Source organism: Rutilus rutilus (assembly GCF_951802725.1).
Source record: "Rutilus rutilus genome assembly, chromosome: 16".
Classification (NCBI taxonomy): Eukaryota; Metazoa; Chordata; class Actinopteri; order Cypriniformes; family Leuciscidae; genus Rutilus; species Rutilus rutilus.
This window is the reverse complement of record NC_140224.1, coordinates 21,439,892-21,462,816: the sequence shown is the minus strand read 5'-3', so window position 1 is coordinate 21,462,816 and position 22,925 is coordinate 21,439,892. Positions and strand designations below refer to the sequence as shown.

General features: G+C 37.7%; 1 protein-coding gene across 1 annotated transcript in view; it reads right to left on the bottom strand.

Annotated features, from left to right (window-relative positions):
• LOC311306101 (CASK interacting protein 2) overlaps window positions 1-22,464 on the bottom strand; it is a 71,489-nt gene extending 49,025 nt beyond the window's left edge. The window contains exons 1-2 of the mRNA XM_084434295.1: window positions 22,258-22,464; window positions 21,557-21,886 (exon numbers count right to left, since the gene is read on the bottom strand). Of these exons, the coding sequence (XP_084290421.1) occupies window positions 21,557-21,650 (94 nt within the window). The 5' untranslated portion in view covers window positions 21,651-21,886; window positions 22,258-22,464. The remainder of the gene's footprint in view (window positions 1-21,556; window positions 21,887-22,257) is intronic.
• Between the last annotated feature and the right edge of the window lie 461 nt (window positions 22,465-22,925).

The following is a 22,925-nucleotide window of genomic DNA, read 5'->3' as shown; positions in this document are numbered from 1 at the left end:
CATTATTAACTCACACTCATGCAATTCCAAGAGATCAGCCAGTGTCTACAGATGGTCTCATTATTCAATCCTGTCAAAAACACTGTTTTATAAGCCATGCAGGATTCCTAACAATCCAAATTAGGAATGATTTCCATGAATAAACTTTAAGCAACTAGCCTAAATGTTCCTCTCTTTCCTTTTTTGGAATGCAAACAAGCGGAGTGCTACAAACAGTGGTAAGTCCCAGTGCAGTTAGTCCCAGTGTCATTGCATCTTCAAAAAAAAACAAGATACAGTTAGTCCAAATCCAGAATGCAGCTGATACAGTTCTTACCAGGTCAAAAATCATCTCTACATTGACTACCTATTAAGCCCCATAGAAATTCTAAAATATTGCCTCTTACTTATAATATAGCCCTAAATGGTATTGCTCCTTTGTTATTTTAATTGTGATTAAACCGCAACCTTATGGTTAAATTAAGCATACACCATTTATATTGTTTAACACATTCATTTTGTCATCATTTGCTATATCCAGCAAAGTAAATCATCAGATTGAAGGATGATTCTCACAAAACAGTATTTTCTGCAAGCTTTTTCCGAGGTAAATTTAGGTGTCTTTTCAATAAAGGACACTTGGAGACCTTACTTGTCTTTACCTTGACGACATTCCTCATCCATCAAAACTTTACTAGCGAGATGCTGGTTTGCTTTATCCAGCTGACAAACATAGTTTGCATATCGTGGGATGTTTTGACGTTCCGTTCAGTCTGTATTTCACACAGCGCGATGCGTTTAGGGATCGTGCTCTATCAGTCACAGATAAACAGACCAATTCCAAGATGACAGATGACACATCTGTCAAAATGACAGAGCTCGTGCTTTAAAGCGAAATACACAGTGGAATGAATAATTCACTGAAAACACAGTCTCTATTCGCTCTGCCATCTCTGATGTAACCAGCCTGGTTTTCTTCATTTGCGCCGTTTTGAACTGATTGTTTGAATGAATTCGCTTACTAGATCATTGGACTCAATTTTCCCAGAGTTTAAACTCCCGACCTCTAAGATGAACTCTGTGACGTAAATTCTGTATAAATCCAAAATAAAGACATCCCTTTAGCCAAGCATTCTTAATTGCATAATCGTATTACAATTATATCTGGATCTGTTCGGATCCAGCCCTTGCGATGTTTTCGGGCGATGCCGATAATTGCGAAGATTTCAGATGATGGCAACTTTGGATCGACAGACAAAACTTTCAAATATCATCCCAATATTGTAACATAATCCTTGTATTGTAAACATTATGAGCACTAGTTGTATTTGCTGCCTAACACACGTTTGTTGGTTCAGCTTAACATAATACATGGAGTTAACCACATGACATGTAGCCCTTTATAGCTGTATATTACAGCCATATGGACATTATTTTGATATAATCATTGCATTTTCTGTGAAGCTGCTTTAAAACGATATGTACTGTGAAAAGATATGGAACTAACGGTTCTATAATGCAAGTTAGAATGTTCGGTCACACTTTATATTAGGTGTCTTTAACTACTATGTATTTCCATCAAAAAATAAGTACTATGTATTTATTGTGTTCATATTATATCGCAAAAAACTCTTCCTGCTATTGAGGTGGGATACGGGTAGGGTTAGGGACAGGTTTGGTGGTATAAGTAGGTTTAAGGGTGGGTTAGGGTATACAGGAAAGGTGAGGTCAACGGTGTAATTATAGATGTAATTACAGAAATTATTACAGAAATTAATTACAGCTGTAATTACATGCAGGTTTTTTTTTTTAAGTACAATGTAAAAATAATGCGTGTACACAATACTGTAAGTGCATTCTATCAAAAGATTAATTTATATGTTAGTAGTATATGTTAATTTACATTGTAGTTAAAGACACCTAATATAAAGTGAGACCAAATGTTCTAATGATGTGGAAAGAAAAGAAAACTTTGCTTACAGTGCTCTTTATTCCAAATATTAAATGTAACATTGAAACATCGTACGTTCCACCTGTCGCTGAAGGGAAAATGTGATCTAGGTCACTAAGTGAAGAGCGATGAATGCAGAGCAAGACTGTCCTAACTGTCAGTGACAGTAGACAAGTCTGTCCTCTAAACAACATGGAGCTGTGTCATCATTTTAAATGAGCTCTGAACTACAGCATCCTGACTGCTTTTATCTCAAAAGTGGAAAAGAAGAATCTTAACTGTAAATGTAAACGGTGTTCACTTACCTGTCAGTACACACACAACTGCCTGCCCCATTTTGACAAATAAACCTAAACTTTTCTTTGTTTTCTTACATCCTATACACTTCAACCATTCACTTGCTTAGAAACCTTTCCATCCAATCCATATAAGACCATCAGCCTCAAAAAATATCCCATCTCCTGCTCCAAATCACACTGCAGGAAATTAGATCTATAACTATTTGTACCCTCCAGCAGAGTGGGAGCGATGAATTCCTGCCCCCACATCTTCTGGATTAAAACCAATCAGAAAAAAAATCGTATTTATTGAGAAAACTGCATTTGTTATTCCCGAATTATAGACATTTATGGCTATCAGCTCACTTAAAGGATTAGTTCACTTCAGAATTAACATTTCCTGAATTTATACCCCCACGCCATCCAAGAGGTTCATGTCTTTCTTTCTTCAGACGAAAAGAAATTAAGGTTTTTGAGGAAAACATTCCAGGATTTTTCTCCATATAGTGGACTTCAATGGTTTGAAGGTCCAAATTGCAGTTTCAATGCAACTTTAAAGGGCTCTACACGATCCCAGCTAAGATTCCAGTCTTATCTAGCGCAACGATCAGACACGTTGAAAGATCACGCGTGACAGGCGGAAGTACCGAACCACAAAGCAAATGTGCAAAGACTAAGTCAAACGGTATTTACAAAAAGTAAATAAATAAAATAAATAAATAAATAAAAGGTAAAACAATGTCGTCGGGCAATTTTGAAATTGGAGGAGAAAATGAGATTGAGTTTTTCGCCCTACCCTACCTTTTTGAATCGGAACACGCGTGACCTTTCAACAGTTGAAAGTGTTCTTCTTTCAGCCAAACACAATCTGAGCCAAAATATCCAGGCTCTTCCAAGCTTTAAAAAAATGGGAGTAAATAGTAATTGAGATTTATATTGAAGAAAAAAAAAAAAAAAAAAAACACACATGCATCCATCCATCATAAAAGTAATCCATAAGGCTCCATGGGGTTAATAAATGCCTCCTGAAGAGTAGCGATTTGTTTGTGTAAGAAAAATATCCATAATCCAAAGTAATCACTAGCTTCTGTCAACATCCATCCGAGCATTCACGAGAGAGTCGAGTTCCGGCGTATGACATACGACTTAGCATAAGAGTAGCAGCATAAGCTTAGCTGAGAGTAGACTCCTCTCGCGGTTCAAAACAAACAGGGCTTGGCGACAAACTCAAACTCCTCCGACATTTCTCTTTAACCCCTTAAACCCTAAACCGCCGGCGGGACGCCACCCCATGAAAAAAATTCATAATCAAATTACTAAGCAACCACTGAATGATATAATACAAAATAGGTATCATTTTAAAGCTTAGAATCTCAGCTTTTCAATGCACCTATACATTTTATTCAACTCCTAAATGGTGCTGAGTTATTCCTTTAGAACGGATTATACCGCCGGAGGGCGCCACCTAGCTATGGAAAAAATTAATTGTCATATTTTTCAAAACTACTGCATTGATCAACACAAAATAGGCATCATTTGAAAGCTTAGAGTCTAAACTTTACAATGAATGTAGCCATTATGATTATCTCCAAAGTAGTGCTGAGTTATTTGCTGATAAAATGATTTTTTTTTAATACATAATTTATGAGGAAGAGGAAATTATTATGTACTGATATGTGTCAAAAACATCATACTGCTCAGATAGTCATGTGTCATATGTCATTTGAAAGGTCTCAATGAGTAGAATACAACAAGCATAATTGTTTCAGGCTTTTACTAAACTTGAGCAAGGTTTTTGTAAAATAAGCCCCTCAAGAGACCCATGGGTAAACCATATATGGATGCTGAATTTTAGACACATTTCCGCTTGTAACTTCATGAAACATGCTCCGATTGTGGAAAATGACACACCATTATTTACAGCAGATGCTTACAATTAAAATGAGTCCAAACTCAACGTAATCCATCACTCAGAACTAAAGATACTCCTCATGGAGTTCTAATACACAAAAAATACACAAACGCACGTAGCCAAGCGAGGTAGCTTAGACTTGGCCTTTTTACTCGTATCTTCATGAAACATACATCGATCATGAAAAATGACACATCGTTATTTACAGCAGGAGCTCACGATTAAGAAGAGCCCAAACTCATCAATCATATCTAAAGATATTCTTCATGGCGTTCTAACACAGAAAATACCAAAGACGCACCTAGCCAAATATATACTCATGAAGCACTCGCGTTTGGTTTTCACTTATAACTTCATGAAGCATGCACATATCGTAGAAAAATGCACATAATTATTTTCAGCAGACTCTCACGATTAAAAAGAGCCCAAACTCAGCATAATCCATCACTCATATCTAAAGTTATTCCTCGTGGAGTTGTAACACACGAAGCCACAAATGCGCACATAGATCTTTATTATAGATGTAGCACTTATGTCGCGTTCTAACTCATAACTCAATGAAGCATGCATCAATTGTGGAAAATGGCACATCATTATTTACAGCAGATTGTTAAGATTAAAAAGAGCCCAAACACACCATAATCCATCACTCAGATCTAAAGATATTCCTTATGGCGTTCTGACACAAAAAAATACCAGAGGCGCACCTATGAAGTAGCAATAGCAGTGATGCTATGTTGTTTTGATGTGACGTTTCAGCTCATAACTCAATAAAACATGCATGGATTGTAAAAAATCGAACATCTTTATTGACAGCAGATTCTCACGATTACAAAGAGCCCAAACACAACATAATCCATTGCTTTGATCACGAGATATTCCTCACGAAGTGATGCATACTTGGCTAAAAAACAAGTCTCTCATCCTTCTGGAGAGCAAAGTGTTTTCCAATTTTCCCGGAACCATCCGCGCTCGTTTTCAAATGTGGAATAACAAAAAATATGTATCATCTTAAAGCTTAGAATCTCAGCTTTTTAAAGAATCCAACCACTTCAATCAACTCTGAACAAGTGCTGACTAGTCTCTCTAAACCAGAGTGTACCGACCGCGTGCGCCACCCATGGCGCCACCTAGCTGCGAAAATATTCATTATCATATTTTTCAAAAATATTGCCTTGATTCAAACAAAATTGGTGTCATTTGAAACCTTAGAGTCTGAACTTTACAGTGAATGTAGCCAATTTGAAAAACTCCTAAGTATTGCTGAGTTATTTGCTGATAAATATTTAAAAAAAAATCATAATCTATAAAATACTTTTTTGTACTATGTACTGCAATGTGTCAAAAACATCATACATCTCATGAAACATTAAAAAAATCGTTGAAAATGGCACTTCATTTTTTACAGCATATTAATACAATTAAAATGAGCCCAAAATTAACTTTATCTATTGCTTTTATGATAAGATATTCTTCATGGTGAAACACTATCAAAAATGCCCATGAGGGGGCGTCAAGGTCTCAACAAAAAGGCTATCTTTTTTTTTTCTTGCTGTAACTTTTGATTACTTTATCCAATCACCACAAAATTTTATCCAGATGCAGCTCATATGTAGAGGGACTTCCCCAAAAAAGAATTTTCCTCCTACCTTATTTCCTTCCTGAGTAATACCATGTCAAACAAGAAAGATATGCATTATCATTATAAAAAATATATATATTTTTTGTCTTTTATCAGCAGTTTCTCGGCAGCAGAATGTCCAAATGTAATGTAATTTATATTTTCAAAAAATTTGAAAAGTGTTCTTTCAAACGATACCTACCTTTTGACTCTCCTTGCTATAGTTTTGAAGTTATGAGTCTGTAGTTTTGTGTATGTCACTCAGAAAACTCATTTTTTTTATTGCTTTCCAAATGTGCGAGGACTAAACAAAAAGGCTACCTTTGTTCCAAATGCTGTAACGTTTGAGTACTTTATGCGATCACCACAAAATTTGATTCAGATGCAGCTCACATTTAGGGGTACTTCCCCAAAAAAGAATTAATCTGCTGCCATATTTCCTTCCCAAGTTATTGCATGTCAAACAAGAGAGATATGCAAAATCATAATAAAAATTATGTTTTTTTTTTTGTATTTATCAGCAATTTCTCGGCAGGAGAATATCCAAATGTAATGTAATTTATATTTTCAAAAAATTTGAAAAGAGTTCTATCAAACGATACCTACCTTTTGACTATCCTTGTTATAGTTTTGAAGTTATGAGTCTTTACTTTTTTGTGTGTCACTCAGACAAAACAACTCCAAAAATGGCCTCAGGGTTTAAGGGGTTAAAGATTCTCGGTTTAGACTTCTAATTCGCGACCGGTGTTTTGTTTTTATCTATCTTCTGTGCTTCCAAATTCATCAATACATCATGCGTCGGGTCAGAGGTCACTCTTCCGCCGGAAATCAACTCGCGTACGGTTACTGGAAACCAGTGATTCTAGTTTATAAAGTTATAAATATGGAAATTTTTCTTCGAAACAATGAATCGCTTCACTTCAGAAGGCCTTTATTAAACCCCTGGAGTCGTATTGGTTTACTTTTATGATGAATGGATGTGCTTTTTTGGGCTTCAAAATCTTAGTTACTATTCACCCCCATTACAGTAAAGCTTTAGCCTGACTTCGTCATACTCATATTCTAGTCAGAATGTGAGTCTGATACCGCTCCATAGAGATTTGATTATGGGGCGTGTCTCAACCGAACTAGGGAAAAAAAAAACCTCTGCACTCAATTGGATAGACCTACAACCAATCAGAGCAACGGAGTAAATGACGCATGTCCTTCATTCATATTTTCAACCAACAAAATGTCGCGGGCGCGGCTCTCTGTTCCTCTTTTAAAATGAATGCGCTGTCGATATCTTCTATAACAGACGCGATGGCGGAATCTACACATGATGTTTCATAAACAAAGTTCGGGAGGAGCACGTACTCAATCCAATATCAACTTGTCATCAAACAATACCATGTCTAATGTTACCGCGGAAGCATATTCACTCTGTCAACTTACCTAACACTCCTTGACAGTTTTTTCAGCATCCCTCGGTCCCTCCACCACCCCGAATCCTCACTCTTGTCTTGTTCTCTCACAACCAGGAACACGGGGGGAGTATGGCTACCGAGCCCACAGCCCTCTCGGACAGCACGTCATATACGCATTTATTCTATCTTACTTATTTGTGTGAACTCATGACATCTCATATAGCCTACGCATTTATTCTATCTGACTTATTTGTAAATGTGAACTCGTGAAATCTCAATTCTCCAGCTGCAGTCGTCTTTGTTGTAAACTAATTCAAATCAAGCGCTCTTTGGCTCCATACCGTACGTGTTTCACATTCTTTTTGTGACAAGAAAACATCCCTACTGCTTCTGAAAGTGAACAGCAGTGTTTTACTGTAGCATAAGAAGTGTTATTTTAACATCAGTGTAAACCACGGGCTTTAGGGTTTCAGGTTATCCTACATTAGGTTTATTTAACAACAGAAACTGAATAATCAAATGTAAAAATTAAACGCTTAATTTTCACTGTATGAATTAAATATATACTGATTCTAAAGCTACAAAAGTCATTCAGCCAAGAGCAGTGAGTGATTTTCTCTTTGTCTTTTGTTCATGACCCCAGTTATTGCAAGCCGTTGCGATATGCATATCACGATATATACATCTGCGATATTTCGATAATTTCGATATATTGTGCAGCCCTAATTTGCAGCGCTAAAAACAGTCTTCTAGAAATGTCAACACGAACCAAACAGCTACATCTAGTGTTTAACTATTTGTTGTTGTGCATTTTGATCTTTAAAACAGACTTTATACATTTACAAACAGCTATATTGCACACTGCCTGAAAGGTAATTTTTTTAAAAAAAGCATAATGGGGCACTTATTATACCTATTATAAGTGTTGAGAATTCCTATGGATCACATGACGTAGCCAGTCAGGGGAGGAGCTAAGTCTCCTCAGGTGTACTTAATCACTAGTGTTTGGTGTGTTTTGTGTGTGCCACATGCAATGGAGGTAGACTGTCCTTCCTTTCTCTCCTGATGAGAGCCCTTTTGTAGAGTTGATGTGTTCCTGACAATGTAAGTTTGTGCCCTTTTGATCTGTTACATAATGTCTTGAGATTCTGTTTGAGTCTAATTCTGAGATGCTCTATGTGATTACTCTACTTATGTTTCAGTGTTCTTACTAGTTTGATGTTGAACTGTTTAGGATTGGATTATGAGATTAATGATTTACTATTGAAGTTTTGTGGTGTTAAAGATTCTGTTTGTTGTTTATTTGTTTATAGAAACCATACAACTCTATGATCTGTTGCAATAAAATGAGTATGGACTGAGTACTGGACCCCTGTGTTTTAATGGACACACCATCCTGGTAGCACATTTCCTGAACCAAACATTCAAAACTTTACATGGTCCTTCGAGCCGGAGAGGCTGCTAGGATGGATCAAGATGATTCTAAAAGACCTAAACGGATCTCAAACCCCCCTAGATGGCATCAAGATTCTTTATTGACTCAGTCAAGGACACCAGCTTGCACCCAGGGACAAACCACTTCTGATCATGTGCTTCGGGAAGTATCACCAAGAGCTGCTATATCTGAAACTCAGGCTGAGGTGAGGGATCTTGCCGCAGATGTACAGCAAATAAAAGAAATGTTGTCAGAACTGAGCCAGAGAATGAGAACAAGAAGTCGAAACTCTTCTTTTTCGATCAGTTCAAAACAGAGTTCCAGGACAACATCTCCTGTTGTTAAACATAATCAAGAGGATGAAAATTCTAGAGCATCTCTTGTTCATGAATTGGGTGAATGCCTAAGACAACATGAGGCAAATCGACATGATATTGATCCACCTCCATCACCTCCTCAACTCAGCAGACAAAGTACTCTCCCTCCTCCACCAAGATCTAAGCTGCCTACACCATTGCCACAAGAAGGATCATTAGAGCCTTGCTCTCTATGGCTGCCTGAGGCACAAACGTTAACGGAACCTGTTGTTACACGGCATGTTCACTCTCAGTCCCAGTCCTCTGAGAATCTTCCTGGAATGAGTAGAAATCCAACTCAGTTTGGCAATGTTCCGCCTTGCTCCTTAATCCAACAGCCATCGTATCCAGTCTATCCAGCCAATCATCCGCATGTAACAAGAAGCGGTGGGCCTGTTCCTAGTCAAGGGCAAGGCAATGGAATTTCCCCATGGATGTTTCCAAATTATCCAGTACCCTTTCCTCCTCTTGCATTATATCCCCCTTATGGTTCTTTTGTTTATCCAAGTCATGTCTTTCCGATGGCCATACCATCATTAAATAGTCAAGTTCCGTCAATACCTATAGCACAGTTTGGACCATTAGGACAATCCAGGGGCCCTCCAGACATGACTGCTACTAGTAATGTTCCTGTGTTTAGACCTCAGACGTCGTTTGGACCTCCGGGTATGATCCAGTCTGGAGATTCAATGGTGAGTCAACCAGTAATGGCAGCCTATGTTCAGCCTTCCTCAGTAACTGGGAATTCAAGACTGGCTGCAATTGAGAGACCTTCCTTTCCATGTTTCAAAAGAAACGATCCTCAAGAATTTGCAATGCTGAATATGGCATTAAAAAATCTATTACCTTCAGAGGAAACAGAACAATACAAATATCATATCCTTTTGGATCATCTGAAGCTTGATGATGCACGGCATTTGGCCCTGGCATATGCTCATGACCCTCAGCCTTATACTACAGCACTACACGCTCTCCAGAGGAAGTATGGCCAACCTCATCATTTAGTGTTGCGGGAGTTGGCTTCCATTCAGAACCTTCCAGCTATACGTTCTGGGGATTCCCTTGGGTTTAGTCAGTTTGCGCTACGAGTCCAGGCTCTGGTAGGCATGCTCCAATCATGGGGTCAAGATCAAGGGGCGAAGGAGTTGGCCTGTTCTTCTCATGTTCACCAGCTTTTAAGCAAACTATCAGCCCATCATGTTTCCAGTTTTGCTAGACATATTCGAACTGTTAATCTGAATGTTCCGTATAATTTGATGGATTTTGCAAGATGGCTGGAGGAGGAAGCAGAATGCCAGAGTCTAGTAGTTCAAGTATCTGACCAATCAAAGGGGGCAACAAAGTCTCAAGTGAGAGAAGAGAGGCCTCCAAAATCTCTGTATCCTACAGCCACTTTTCTGCAGGGTGCAAATCAAGAGAAACATTATAACATGAAAGGTAGAATGTCTCAGCCTAATAAGTCGTATAGCAAACAAGTAGACCCAGGACCTTTCTGTGCTTTTTGTGGTCATCAAGCCCATCACTTGAGTCAGTGTATACAGTTCCAACAGTTTGATGTGGAGGCTAAAAGGAAATGGATCCTGGATAATGGTCGTTGTTGGAGATGTGGGCGGACCCATCGTTCAGCTAATTGTGACTTGAAGAAGCCTTGTCCATATTGCAAAGAGCGCCATTTGGGAGTTTTGCATGAAGTCAATATTCATAAACCTGACTCTGGTACATTCTACTTGAGTAGACCAAGTGGCCTAAATTCTGTGCTGTTGAAAGTGGTAAAGGTTATTCTGAGTTATGAAGGAAGGACTGTGGAGACCTATGCCATTCTTGATGATGGTTCAGAAAGAACTATGCTCCTTTCTTCAGCTGCAGAGATGCTGGGCCTAACTGGGGCGGCTGAGTCGCTAAGGTTGAGAACTATCCGACAGGGTTCTGAGGAGATTAATGGCACTAACGTTACATTTTCCATCTCTCCAGCATCGTTCAGCCAAAGGAAATATGACATCAGAGCAGCATTTACATCCAAGATGTTGGACTTACCTGAACAGACTTACCCTGTCCGTACTCTCCAAAGATGCTATCAGCATCTTAGAAGGATTCCTCTTGAAGAGTTCCATCAGGTTAAGCCCCTGTTGTTAGTGGGAGCAGATCATCCTCATTTGCTATGCTCTACGGAACGAGTAATATTTGGTCCTCCTGGAAGTCCTGTTGCACTGCATACTCGTCTAGGATGGGTATTGCAGGGTCCCACTTCCTTGATACCCGAGACTGATTCTGTCTCTCAGTGCCACTTCTTAGCTACTTCCATCGAAGATCAGTTACAGAGGGATGTAGAAAGATTGTGGCAAGTCGATGTCCTTCCTTTCTCTCCTGAGGAGAGCCCTTTTGTAGAGCCCGTCCCCGCCGAGGAGTCCGTCCCTGTCCCCGCCGAGGTGTCCGTCCCTGTCCCCGCCGAGGAGTCCGTCCCTGTCCCCGCCGAGGAGTCCGTCCCGGTCCCCGTTGAAGAAGATGGGAAGTTGACTGAATGCTTGTACTCTAAACCTCTTGGATATGCGACATCTAATATATCGGACCCTGATCCCATAACTCCGAATATACTGTTGATGGGGCGGCAAGATGCTTCACTGGCTCAAGTAATGTATGCTGATTCTGAAATACTTTCATGTAGAAAGTGGAGGCATAGTCAAGTTCTGTCTGATAGATTCTGGTCAAGTTTTATCAGAGATTATCTTCCTTCCCTTCAAAGTCGGCAGAAGTGGATGCAGGAGGGAAATTCGATTTCATGTGATGCTGTAGTTTTGGTCGTTGACCTGCAGCTTCCACTGGGACTATGGCCTATAGGAACTGTCACATAGATCATCATAAGTCCTGATGGCAGGATAAGGGTTGTGGAGGTTCTCATTGAAGGGAGATGCTATATACGCCAAGTCAGCCATCTGGTGGTCCTTACTAAGTTTTTGAATTAATAATTGTACAGAATTCTCTAGGGTCAAATGTTTACACATTTGGGGGCGGCTGTTGAGAATTCCTATGGATCACATGACGTAGCCAGTCAGGGGAGGAGCTAAGTCTCCTCAGGTGTACTTAATCACTAGTGTTTGGTGTGTTTTGTGTGTGCCACATGCAATGGAGGTAGACTGTCCTTCCTTTCTCTCCTGATGAGAGCCCTTTTGTAGAGTTGATGTGTTCCTGACAATGTAAGTTTGTGCCCTTTTGATCTGTTACATAATGTCTTGAGATTCTGTTTGAGTCTAATTCTGAGATGCTCTATGTGATTACTCTACTTATGTTTCAGTGTTCTTACTAGTTTGATGTTGAACTGTTTAGGATTGGATTATGAGATTAATGATTTACTATTGAAGTTTTGTGGTGTTAAAGATTCTGTTTGTTGTTTATGTTTATAGAAACCATACAACTCTATGATCTGTTGCAATAAAATGAGTATGGACTGAGTACTGGACCCCTGTGTTTTAATGGACACACCATCCTGGTAGCACATTTCCTGAACCAAACATTCAAAACTTTACAATAAGTAATGAAAATACCAAGGTCTGGAAAGGAATTGAAACACACCATGAATACTAGCATACACGTCTATATAATTACTCTTACTTATGTAAGGATATGGCAGAAATAGTAAGAGTTGTATGCTATTCTGAATTAAACCACACATTGTGTTCATTCACTGAATCCCACAATACAATACACTCACCTTTACCCTCCATTTTCAGTGATGAGTAATTAAGTAATATCAGCAATGACTTTAAACACCTGGTTCTTGACTCATTACTTTTCATGATCAGACTTTTTACACAAAACTGAAAAATGCTAAATAACCATTTTAATTTCCAAGATGCCAATTTAAAATGCAATGTAGTGCTGTGTAAACTGTTTATCATGGAATAATGTTTAACATATCATTTTACTTTTCACAAATTGTAGCCGGTCTACATTACACAATGGGAAGTAGTAAGCTAGTATTTCATTCTAAATATAAATATAAATATAAATATAAACATACAGTACAGGCCAAAAGTTTGGAAACATTACTATTTTTAATGTTTTTGAAAGAAGTTTCTTCTGCTCATCAAGCCTGCATTTATTTGATCAAAAATACAGAAAAAAAAAGTAATATTGTGATATATTATTACAATTTAAAATAATTGGTTTTCAATTTATTATACTTTAAATCATCAAAGCTGAATTTTCAGGATCATTACTCCAGTCTTCAGTGTCACATGTGACATCCAGTCTATCACATGATCCTTTAGAAATTATTATAATATTCTGATTTATTATGAGTGTTGGAAACAGTTCTGCTGCCTAATATATTTGATGAATAAAAGGTTAAAAAGAACTGCATTCAAAATAAAAAAATATTTTCTAATAATATAAATCTTCTTTACTATCACTTTTTATCAATTTAACACATCCTTGCTGAATAAAAGTATTGACTTATTTCAAAAAAAGAAAGAAAAAAAAGTAAAATTACTGACCCCAAATTACTGACCAGTATTGTTGTTACAAAAGATTTCTATTTTCTTTCTTTTTTTTTTTACTTCTTTCAAAAACATTAAAAATAGTAATGTTTCCCAACTTTTGGCCTGTACTGTGTATTATATATTAAAAACATAACAAGAAAATACAATTTGAATATAGTAGAGTATGAAATTAAACTACATAGATGGATTATGTTAATTTTGAAAAATAATCCCTTCCCAACTTGTTTGTCTGTCTGAATTTGGTTTTCTATGTATATGGTTACTGCCAAAAAAATAAAAATTGATATAGTCTTAATGCAAATGTATTCAATAAACTTTCATTTAATCAAACTTTCCACTTGTTTGGTGCACACCAGGGTTTGGATGAGAGCGATCACACTTTTTCAAATGAATTGCACTAACACAGAAGAGTTTGTTTTAATCAAATTAAACCAGTCAAGTATGAACACACCCCATGTTGTGACAAAATGTTCAAGAACTGTGTTGCATTAGTTCATTTTAATTAACTAAACTGAAAAAGCAGCAAAAGAACAAAACATACATGTGGAGTACACACAGATCAATGCAGATCCCTACATCTATTTTGGCCAATCCAACAAGTATATGCTGACATTTTATCAAATTGCCGTCAACGGTTTTCTATGGATCTGAGGGGTCTGTGAGCCATGCCTTTGGCTCATGTTGGGCTAATCACAGGCCTTGTTGTACTCCAACAGACCACCCCACGGCCAGGGGGCAGAGGGCACAATGCCAACAGAGCTATGAACTTTACATATGACTGTAGGGGAAGAAAAAAGTTGATGTGGGTCTTTCAAGGGGAGTTCGAGTTTCAACATGACAACATTCCAGACATGGCTAACCCACCCAATCTCTCAATTTCCATCTATGTCTCTCTCTCCCTCCCTCACTCACAGTATCCACACAAAAGCGTGCGTGGAAACACAAACACCCTTTGTGTCTGTCAACAGTGGTCTTTTCTCGTTGAATGGAAGAGCTGCTTCTAATGTGGGCATCCTTCAAATGAAATGAGCCACAGTAACCGCACAGGGCTCAACCACTCCCTAAACCCACACAATAAACATAATGAGCCAATTTAAAGGACACTTTATATCAAGTCATTCTTTGTCACTGAGTCTGTTGATTTTTTTTATGCTTGAAGGCATCTTTCCACCTTTACTTATGAATAGTATCGCCCCTCAAAAAAACTTTAAAAATCACAACAACAACCAGGCACTGAGTGAGTCTGAAGAACCGTGACCATGTGAGAGGAGAGAGTGTCTAAGGCATAATCAACAATAGCCCTATACAGTATACACAAGTTTTAGGAATTTGACACATTTAAGCTAACAATAATAAAGTCACTGAAAATACATTTGTGAAAATGTCAAACTAATATAAGCTCTTAGATTGTCTTTAATCCCAAGCCATTTTGAAACGCAACTTTAGAGATGATAAGACTTAGAAGACAAACATCTTGTTGCAAAACCTCTATGAATTAAGGTCCGATTTTGCAGCACTGTATTACAGTTAAGCTACGCTATCATTCTGACAACCTTGCAATGTTTCATACATACCAATGAATGCACACAAGTATATATTTTCCATATAAATACAGAAGACGGCATACTGCACCGTTCAAAGGTTTAGGATCTATTTATCAAAGAATCCTGAAAAAAAGAATTCAGCACAGCCACTTTCAACAATCGATAAGAGTATAGAAATATTTCTTGAGCACCAAATTGCACATTATAATGATTTCTGAAGGATCATGTGACTGAAAGACAATTTTTATAATAATTTCACAATATTACTGTATTTTATCAAGAAATTAAAGTTCTAAATTTGCCAAAATAAGCCAAATCAAGTATGTGCGGTGCAACTAACATGCAGAAAGTCATTATGTGGTCATGTGACAAAAAAACAAAAAAAAACAGAAGATCCCTATAGACGCCCTCCTCATTACTGTGACAAGGTCATTCATATTTTAAAAATATCACATATTTTGCCCTTTTTATAAAAAGACGTGTTATTCAAGTCAAATGGAATAAATAAAAAAAGTCGTGACTTAAAGGGATAGTTCACTTTGAAATTAATTTTTGATATGTTTTCGCTTACCTCAAGGGCATCCAAGATGTAGGTGTCTTTGTTTCCGCAGTAGTTTCAATTTTGATATTTTTAGGTCAAACCGTTCTTGTCTGTCAGTCATATAATGCAGGTCTATGGTCACCGTCTCAAAACACAAGCACAGAGTCCAAATTAAAACAATTCCCCATCGTCCAAATGAAACAATTCCCCATCATAAGTACACATTGATGGAATAAGACACGAAACGAGCGGTTTGTGTGAGAAAACGAACAGTATTTATATCGTTGTTATCTCTTGAAAACAGCACACGTCCAAATGATCTGACGGCGCGGGCGGGTATAGATATATACATAGATGTCGCCTTGGCTACGGTTTCGTTCCAATGAACTGCAGTAGCGAAGGCGACATCTAGTGTATACATCTATACCCGCCAGCGGGCGGGTATAGATATATACACTAGATGTCGCTTGGCTACGGTTTCGCTCCAATGAACTGCAGTAGCCAAGGCGACATCTATGTATATATCTATACCCGCCCGCGCCGTCAGATCATTTGGACGTGTGCTGTTTTCAAGAGATAACAACGATATAAATACTGTTCGTTTTCTCACACAAACCGCTCGTTTCGTGTCTTAGGCCATCAATGTGTACTTATGATGGGGAATTGTTTCATTTGGACGATGGGGAATTGTTTTAATTTGGACTCTGTGCTTGTGTTTTGAGCCAGTGACCATCGACATGCATTATATGACTGACAGACAAGAACGGTTTGACCTAAAAATATCAAAATTGAAACTACTGCGGAAACAAAGACACCTACATCTTGGATGCCCTTGAGGTAAGCTAAAACATATCAAAAATTAATTTCAAAGTGAACTATCCCTTTAAAGCTACACTGTAGGATTTTCTCCCATCTAGCGGTGAAATTGTTTATGACTACCAACTGAATATTACTTTCTAGCCCCTCCCATTCCGAGGGCGTTTTAACTCCTACGGTGGCCGTATTATTTCAAATCTGCCGGCAGTCGCGAGTAATCTCCCCCTCGCATTCGTCACGGTGCCACTGAGTGTCAAAACGTGAAAGGCGAAGCTTGAATTTCCAGGTATGTCCCTCTTTGGCTAATGTATTTTCAAGATGGAGGCCCAACATGGCTGCCGCCATTCGAGCGACTCGCTCGTATGTATTCTAAATGGCAGATTCTACGCTTACGAGAATACTTGATTAGTTGGTAGAAGTAATTACACATTAATGAGCACATATCATTTTGAAAGAACAAAGTGTTTTTTGCTTAGAATCAACTTAAAAAGATTACACAGTGTAGCATTAAGGACTATTCTATGACTTAATTAAATGTGTCGGTGTCTCATGATCCTAAACCCTTTTTTTCCTTTCTTTTTTTTGTAATTTAAAGTCGTCATGAAATCAAAATTAACCCTATTTACTTTGTTAGCGCATATTACTAGTCTTGTGTTGAACAATTAATCCGTGCAAGTTATTACACAGAAGAAAATTGTTTGTCGTGGTAATCTTTAATCAAAATCTGAAAAGTTACTTCCGGTCTGGAATGGCGTTCCTTCTCTGATGACGTCAGTTTGACGGCTTGGGTTGAAAACGCTTAACCACTCCCCTCAAACCGTTAGTCTGCTATGAGCGAGAGATGGAGAGGAGGAGCGCTAAAGTAAAACCCCGCCCTCTATTCAATATTCCGTTTCACTCGGAAATATGTCAACACTGGAGAAAAGTTGTTTGCAACTTCCGGTTCACAGGGACTTTAAAGGGACACAAGCAGGTGTTGGAGGTAAAGCTCTCAACAGATTAGATACTGACTTAAATTACATGGATCACTTCTGATTGGGTTTGGCTTGCCAGAATCAATTTGAGGTATAGAGTTGAATGACCTACCTACAATTTGTTTCAGTAAACAGTACAGTGTGAAATACAAGCAAACAACCTCTCTACTCTATAACGGTGTGTAAAAACTAAAAGCCAATTTATTGGAACAAGGTGGCATTAGAAATGAAGACTGTAAGACAAAAGACAAACTTCTCATCTTTGCATAAGGTTTACCCACATGGATTTCAGCATCCAGACCCAGCCAGCAGTCACATTACTGTTATCCCATGAGCCTTTGTGACAGTGTGTTCAAAGGGAATTACCACTACAAAATAGTGAAAAGGTTTTACTATAATACCTTTCCAAAACACTGGATCTCGGATCATTTCTTAAACAACACTCTGCCACATGATGAAAGCCTCCCTGAACAAAACAAGTGGAAAATTGTCAAGGTGTCTGAGCTCACTGTCAGTGGATGAGCGGAGATAAACGAAAGGAGCCGGTTATGTAACACACACCACGTGACTGTGCACAAGGGTGACTTATACTGGCTGGATGTACTTTTCAAATAATGTAAATGATCTTGCAAAAGACTCACACAAACCTACATCATAAATGCAAAGTTTCACTAAAAAACTTTCTGCAGACTACTATCCACTCACATTTTACGCACACTGGGTTATACGAATATGTCCATATTAAAAACAATCAATGAATAATAATTATTACATAAACATGTTCCTTCATTCTTCTTTCCTCTGCCTCATTCAATGGCATGAAGCACTAAAAACTGTACTTAAATATACCATCACAATATTGACTTTTTCACAGAATTGTGATATAAACTCACAAAAACAACAAAAAAGGTATTTGTAAATTTTCTAAAAAATCGTAACAGTATATTAGATCCGTGCATTCATTGTTAAAGGGACAGCAGTCTCATAAACGTCTGTTTCATTAATGTTAATTAAATATAAATTGATTAATGAATTATTTTTAATTCATTCAGTGAAGCTAATAAAGTGTTTTATTTTTACATTTGATGATTCAATTTCGGTAGTATTTACATGTTAAATAAACCTATGCTACTGTACCTGAAAAACTTACGTTTTTTATTTATTTGTATTTTTATATTGTATTTGTCCTATTGTTTGTAATTTGCTGCTTTGTTCCCATTTTTAATATAAAAAATACATAATAAAATTACCTGCCTTGCTTTACCTGTCTAAACTGTCTACCGCAGTCAAATAGGAAAAGTAACACAAAACAGTAAACTAGAATCAAATCTATGCATATATCGAATCGTGACTGCAAGAATCGATTTGAATCTAATCGTGAGGTACCAAAAGATTCCCACCTCTAATGAACATACATGACTATCTGTCCATTTCGTCTCAAAATGAAAATCTTTACCCAACCATCGAGGAGGAAGTAAAGATGGTGGTATTTAAGATAAACTTCACAGATTGATCCTAGTCAATCCCTTGGATGACGATAAAATCATTACAACGAAAGCAGACATGGTGTTCTGATTTTATCTCCTGCGTAGTCTGGTTTTGTCACCTGCCTTTGTAAGGTTGATTTGGTGCTGAAGACTGTAAACAAAGCTGCAGAGAAACAGACAGATCAAATTCACCTTGCTAGTCTGCACACTGACATTTTTATTATGAAAGCGTCCTATTTAACTGCCAATTTGTGTGAAATTAATGCTATTGGAAATAACCAGGCCAGTAACGTTTTGTCAAAAAAAAAAAAAATGAGCTGAAGCTTGGTGGATCATATGACCAGTGGCTGAAAAAAAAAAAAATAATATATTTGATATTAAGATGTACAATGTGGAGTGGGATTTTGAACAAATTAGATTTCACAGTAAGCGGGGCTACACAGTGCTATGACGCAAAAACAGAAACCAGATGATCGAAAATTGCCATCACGCTCCGGTTAGGGCAGAAATACAGATTTACATGAGATATCCGTTATCGGTTATCTCTTTGTGTCATGCTACTGTTTCACTGTTTGGACACAGCGTGAAGCACGGAAATGATGCAAAACAGGAATTATACAAAACTTAAGATCACTTTAAAACAAATTCAGAAGAGCGCATTCACATGCAGTCACATTCAGTAAGCAAATAAATGTGAGTCTAGATTTAAGATGCATGCGTCTTCTGATCTGCGCCGTTTGTGTTCTACAGTAGCCTTGTGTTCTGTAGGCCAATTAAGCTAAAAATAGAAAATGTATGCAAGCTCTCAGATAATGCTAATAATACTGTCCGTCCTTTATCTCTAGTTTCGATGAATATTTAAAAGCTGACTGTAAGATGCAGGTCTGCTCAGTTGAAGGAACGGCCGGCTTACACAGTTTATACTAGATCTAGTGATGACTGACAACATCGCTCATGGATTAACTCATTGAGCAGATTCCAAAACAGTCCCGAGTAGCCTGACCCATCTGTCATGAGCAAGAGGAGAGAGTATTACAACATGTATATGCTTGCATTTAACATGCTTTGTGTGAAATTTTTTTTTTTTTTAAATCACTGGCTTGGAGTCAACTTATGTGTCTTGCTGGTATTTACCCCAGTCATTCACATGGCTACTACATTTTTAGGGAACAAAAGCGACTGAAAGCAAAGCGGCCCATGGCATTGTTAAGGAACAGTGAATGCTGTGCTGAAATCCAGATCTCTATAAAGTTAATCTGTCAGTTTGCCATATGGGTTATCCCTGATTTGTAACAAGACAGGTGGGGGCAGGGAAGAACACAAGATACTAAATTTTAGCTAAATGGAAGAAGGAATTTCAAGGTTTTTCCGGTTTATGCTCAATCTACAGAAACTGTGAGTGAATGATTGACTCAGCGTTCCTTTTCCTTAAAGTGGGCATGAAATGAAAATTCACCCAATCTGTTTTAAAATGCATGTTATTGATCTTGAAATATGTTTGATTTATAGTTTATCCCCTCTTAATTTTTTATTAAAATATCATAACTTCTCTCTGGTGGTGTATGGACTTCCCCAATCATTTCATTCCACTTAATCCCTGCCACTTTCTTAAATTCGACCTCAAGCTCGCATTCAGATCTGCCTCCATCCGATCAACATTCGATGGATAGAACCAAGCTCCCGCCCTACATTTCTTTCCTTTTCCAATAATCCATTTCAGTCACATGTACATCACAACATAAGAAAAGATCGGTCGCTACTTCAGTTTCATTGCGACTTTAAAAATGAATTCAAAATAAATCATTTTCTGACCATTTTATAAAAGCACAATGAAACAAAGTCCAGCTCAAATCAGAAAGACATTAATTTGATATGAATAAGAAGCTAACCAACAAACCCAGTAAACCTGTAAAAACAAACCCAGTTCCAAAAATCTTCAAGGCACTTAATCAAAAGCCTTGACATGATTAAGAGCGATAGCCTATGAAATTGACTAACAGGGAACACATTCAAGAATTATATTCAATATTAATAACACTACGATCAATATCCTGTAGCAGAATATGACCATAATTGGACTGACTATCACCATTCAGATATGCAGGGGAGTTCATTGACCGTCTGGCCCGCCAGGAACTGACCCTGTTTGGCCTCCAGTCGATACGGTCTCCATCTGCTTGGGAAAGACTTACAGACTGTCCTGAAAACATCCTCTGCAGGTGCACTGCACTAACTTGAACCCTACTGAGTAACAGACTTGTTTTAAAGGTTTTGGCATACTATTCCAACTAGAGTTGATGTCTAAAAGGTACCTGTTTACATCTTAGTGTTTACATAAAGTCATAGCGCACACATTACTGGAATCGCCAAGAAATGCTAATGGTCTTTTCATGTTCAGTTTGGATGCAGTTGTTTAGTGTCATACAAGTCTGATTCAGTGATTAGTCCAGCGTTATTGCTAATGCAGCACAGATGTTAAATAAAGAAAACGAATTCTTCACCTGAAGAGTAATCTGGGACACAATAACAGCATTTTCAAGAATGATTGTACAGGGCATCAAGTTGCAGCTTAGCGCATTTAAAATATTTGAACACTTTTTTAAAAAAGAGATTAAATACTTAAAGCATGATGTATAATATGATCTGTGGCTGATAACATATTGACTCAGTACATGATGAATTTGTTAACTACATTTACGAATGTCTAACTACAAACTGTATCATTAGCAAAAGAAAAACATGTGCCTTAAAATAACTCACTATTTCGGTTGGTCTTGATCTTGGCCAGAAGTTTATGAGCTAAGGGAAGGTCTCTATTCTTCACAGCCAGAAGAAGGTCCTGCTCCTTGCCCATGGCTCTTGTCCAGCTCCCAGAAGTGTGCTACAGTCTGGATTCACAATGTCATGGTTCTCTCGGTTCACGAAGCCTAGGATTTGGCTTTTGGTCTAACTTTTTTTTTTTTAAATATGGACAAACTTTTAGTTTGTATTGAAGTTGTTTTTAAGGTCCTATGCTACATGTTTGTTCTTGAGCAGCGCGTATATATTGAATGCAAGCCATCCTCAAAGCCAGAAACATCACATGGAAACCTATGGGAAGAACACACATGCAGTGTTATCATTATCATAATACACTTTAATATATTTGAGCATAAAACACAGTTTCTGAAGAAACCAGTGTATGGAATCTTGAGTCTATAGACAACTGTATTTAATTTCTCTTTCATTTGAAATAAACAGGCAACCAATCACTTCCAAGACAACCTTAACGTAGAGCGCTTCTGTGATCATTTGGTTGTTATGGAAAGTACCGTAGGACGTATAATACGATGTTTGAAATAACCCTAAACAATAATGACAACTTTCCAAACCAGTTACTTGTCTGAATATTTTTTTTAATCAAAAGCTAAATAGGGAATAGGCTACGCTTGCCATGTAGATCTGTAACATTAGCTACTCACCAATACGTAGTCAGGTCGATTAAACTCTTAAAGCCACTTATTCCACGAAACCGAAGTAGTTCAATAAGAATAATCCCGTTTATGATTTCTGTTCCTGTTGGGGAAAATCGCAAAAGCGCAATGCCATGCTTGAACGTGTTTGACACAACACAAGTGGCCGGTGCGTGAGCGCGCGAGCGTCTGTCACGCGCCTCCCCGGTGTAACTCTCTTCCTGAAAGGTGCGCTTTTAAGTCTCTCGCTTCAATTTAACGATTCCAGAAAAGAAACAAAAGGATAATGGTCAATATATTATATAACATTCTCTAAATGTTTACATCGATGGATGCAATGTTGTAAAGCTGTTTATATCTGTGCAAGTTACATGTAGGCTACAGTTTGTATTACACCATGCGTTAATAAATAAGACAAAACTAACAGTTATCTCACAATTGTCTCCATATGCTTTGATAGTAATTAATATATCCAAGACAGACATCTGTGATCCTAATGTGAAGTCACTGTTGTTTCTAAAGTAATTGCGACATCTGGCGCCTTAACGGTGTAATGTCCCGCCAAAGTTCCTACACAGAAAAAAAAAAAAATTACATTTACGTAATTTATTTGAAAAATTGATTAAGGACAGTTCAATTATTCACTTAAATTACTTAAGGATTATTCATTTCAATTT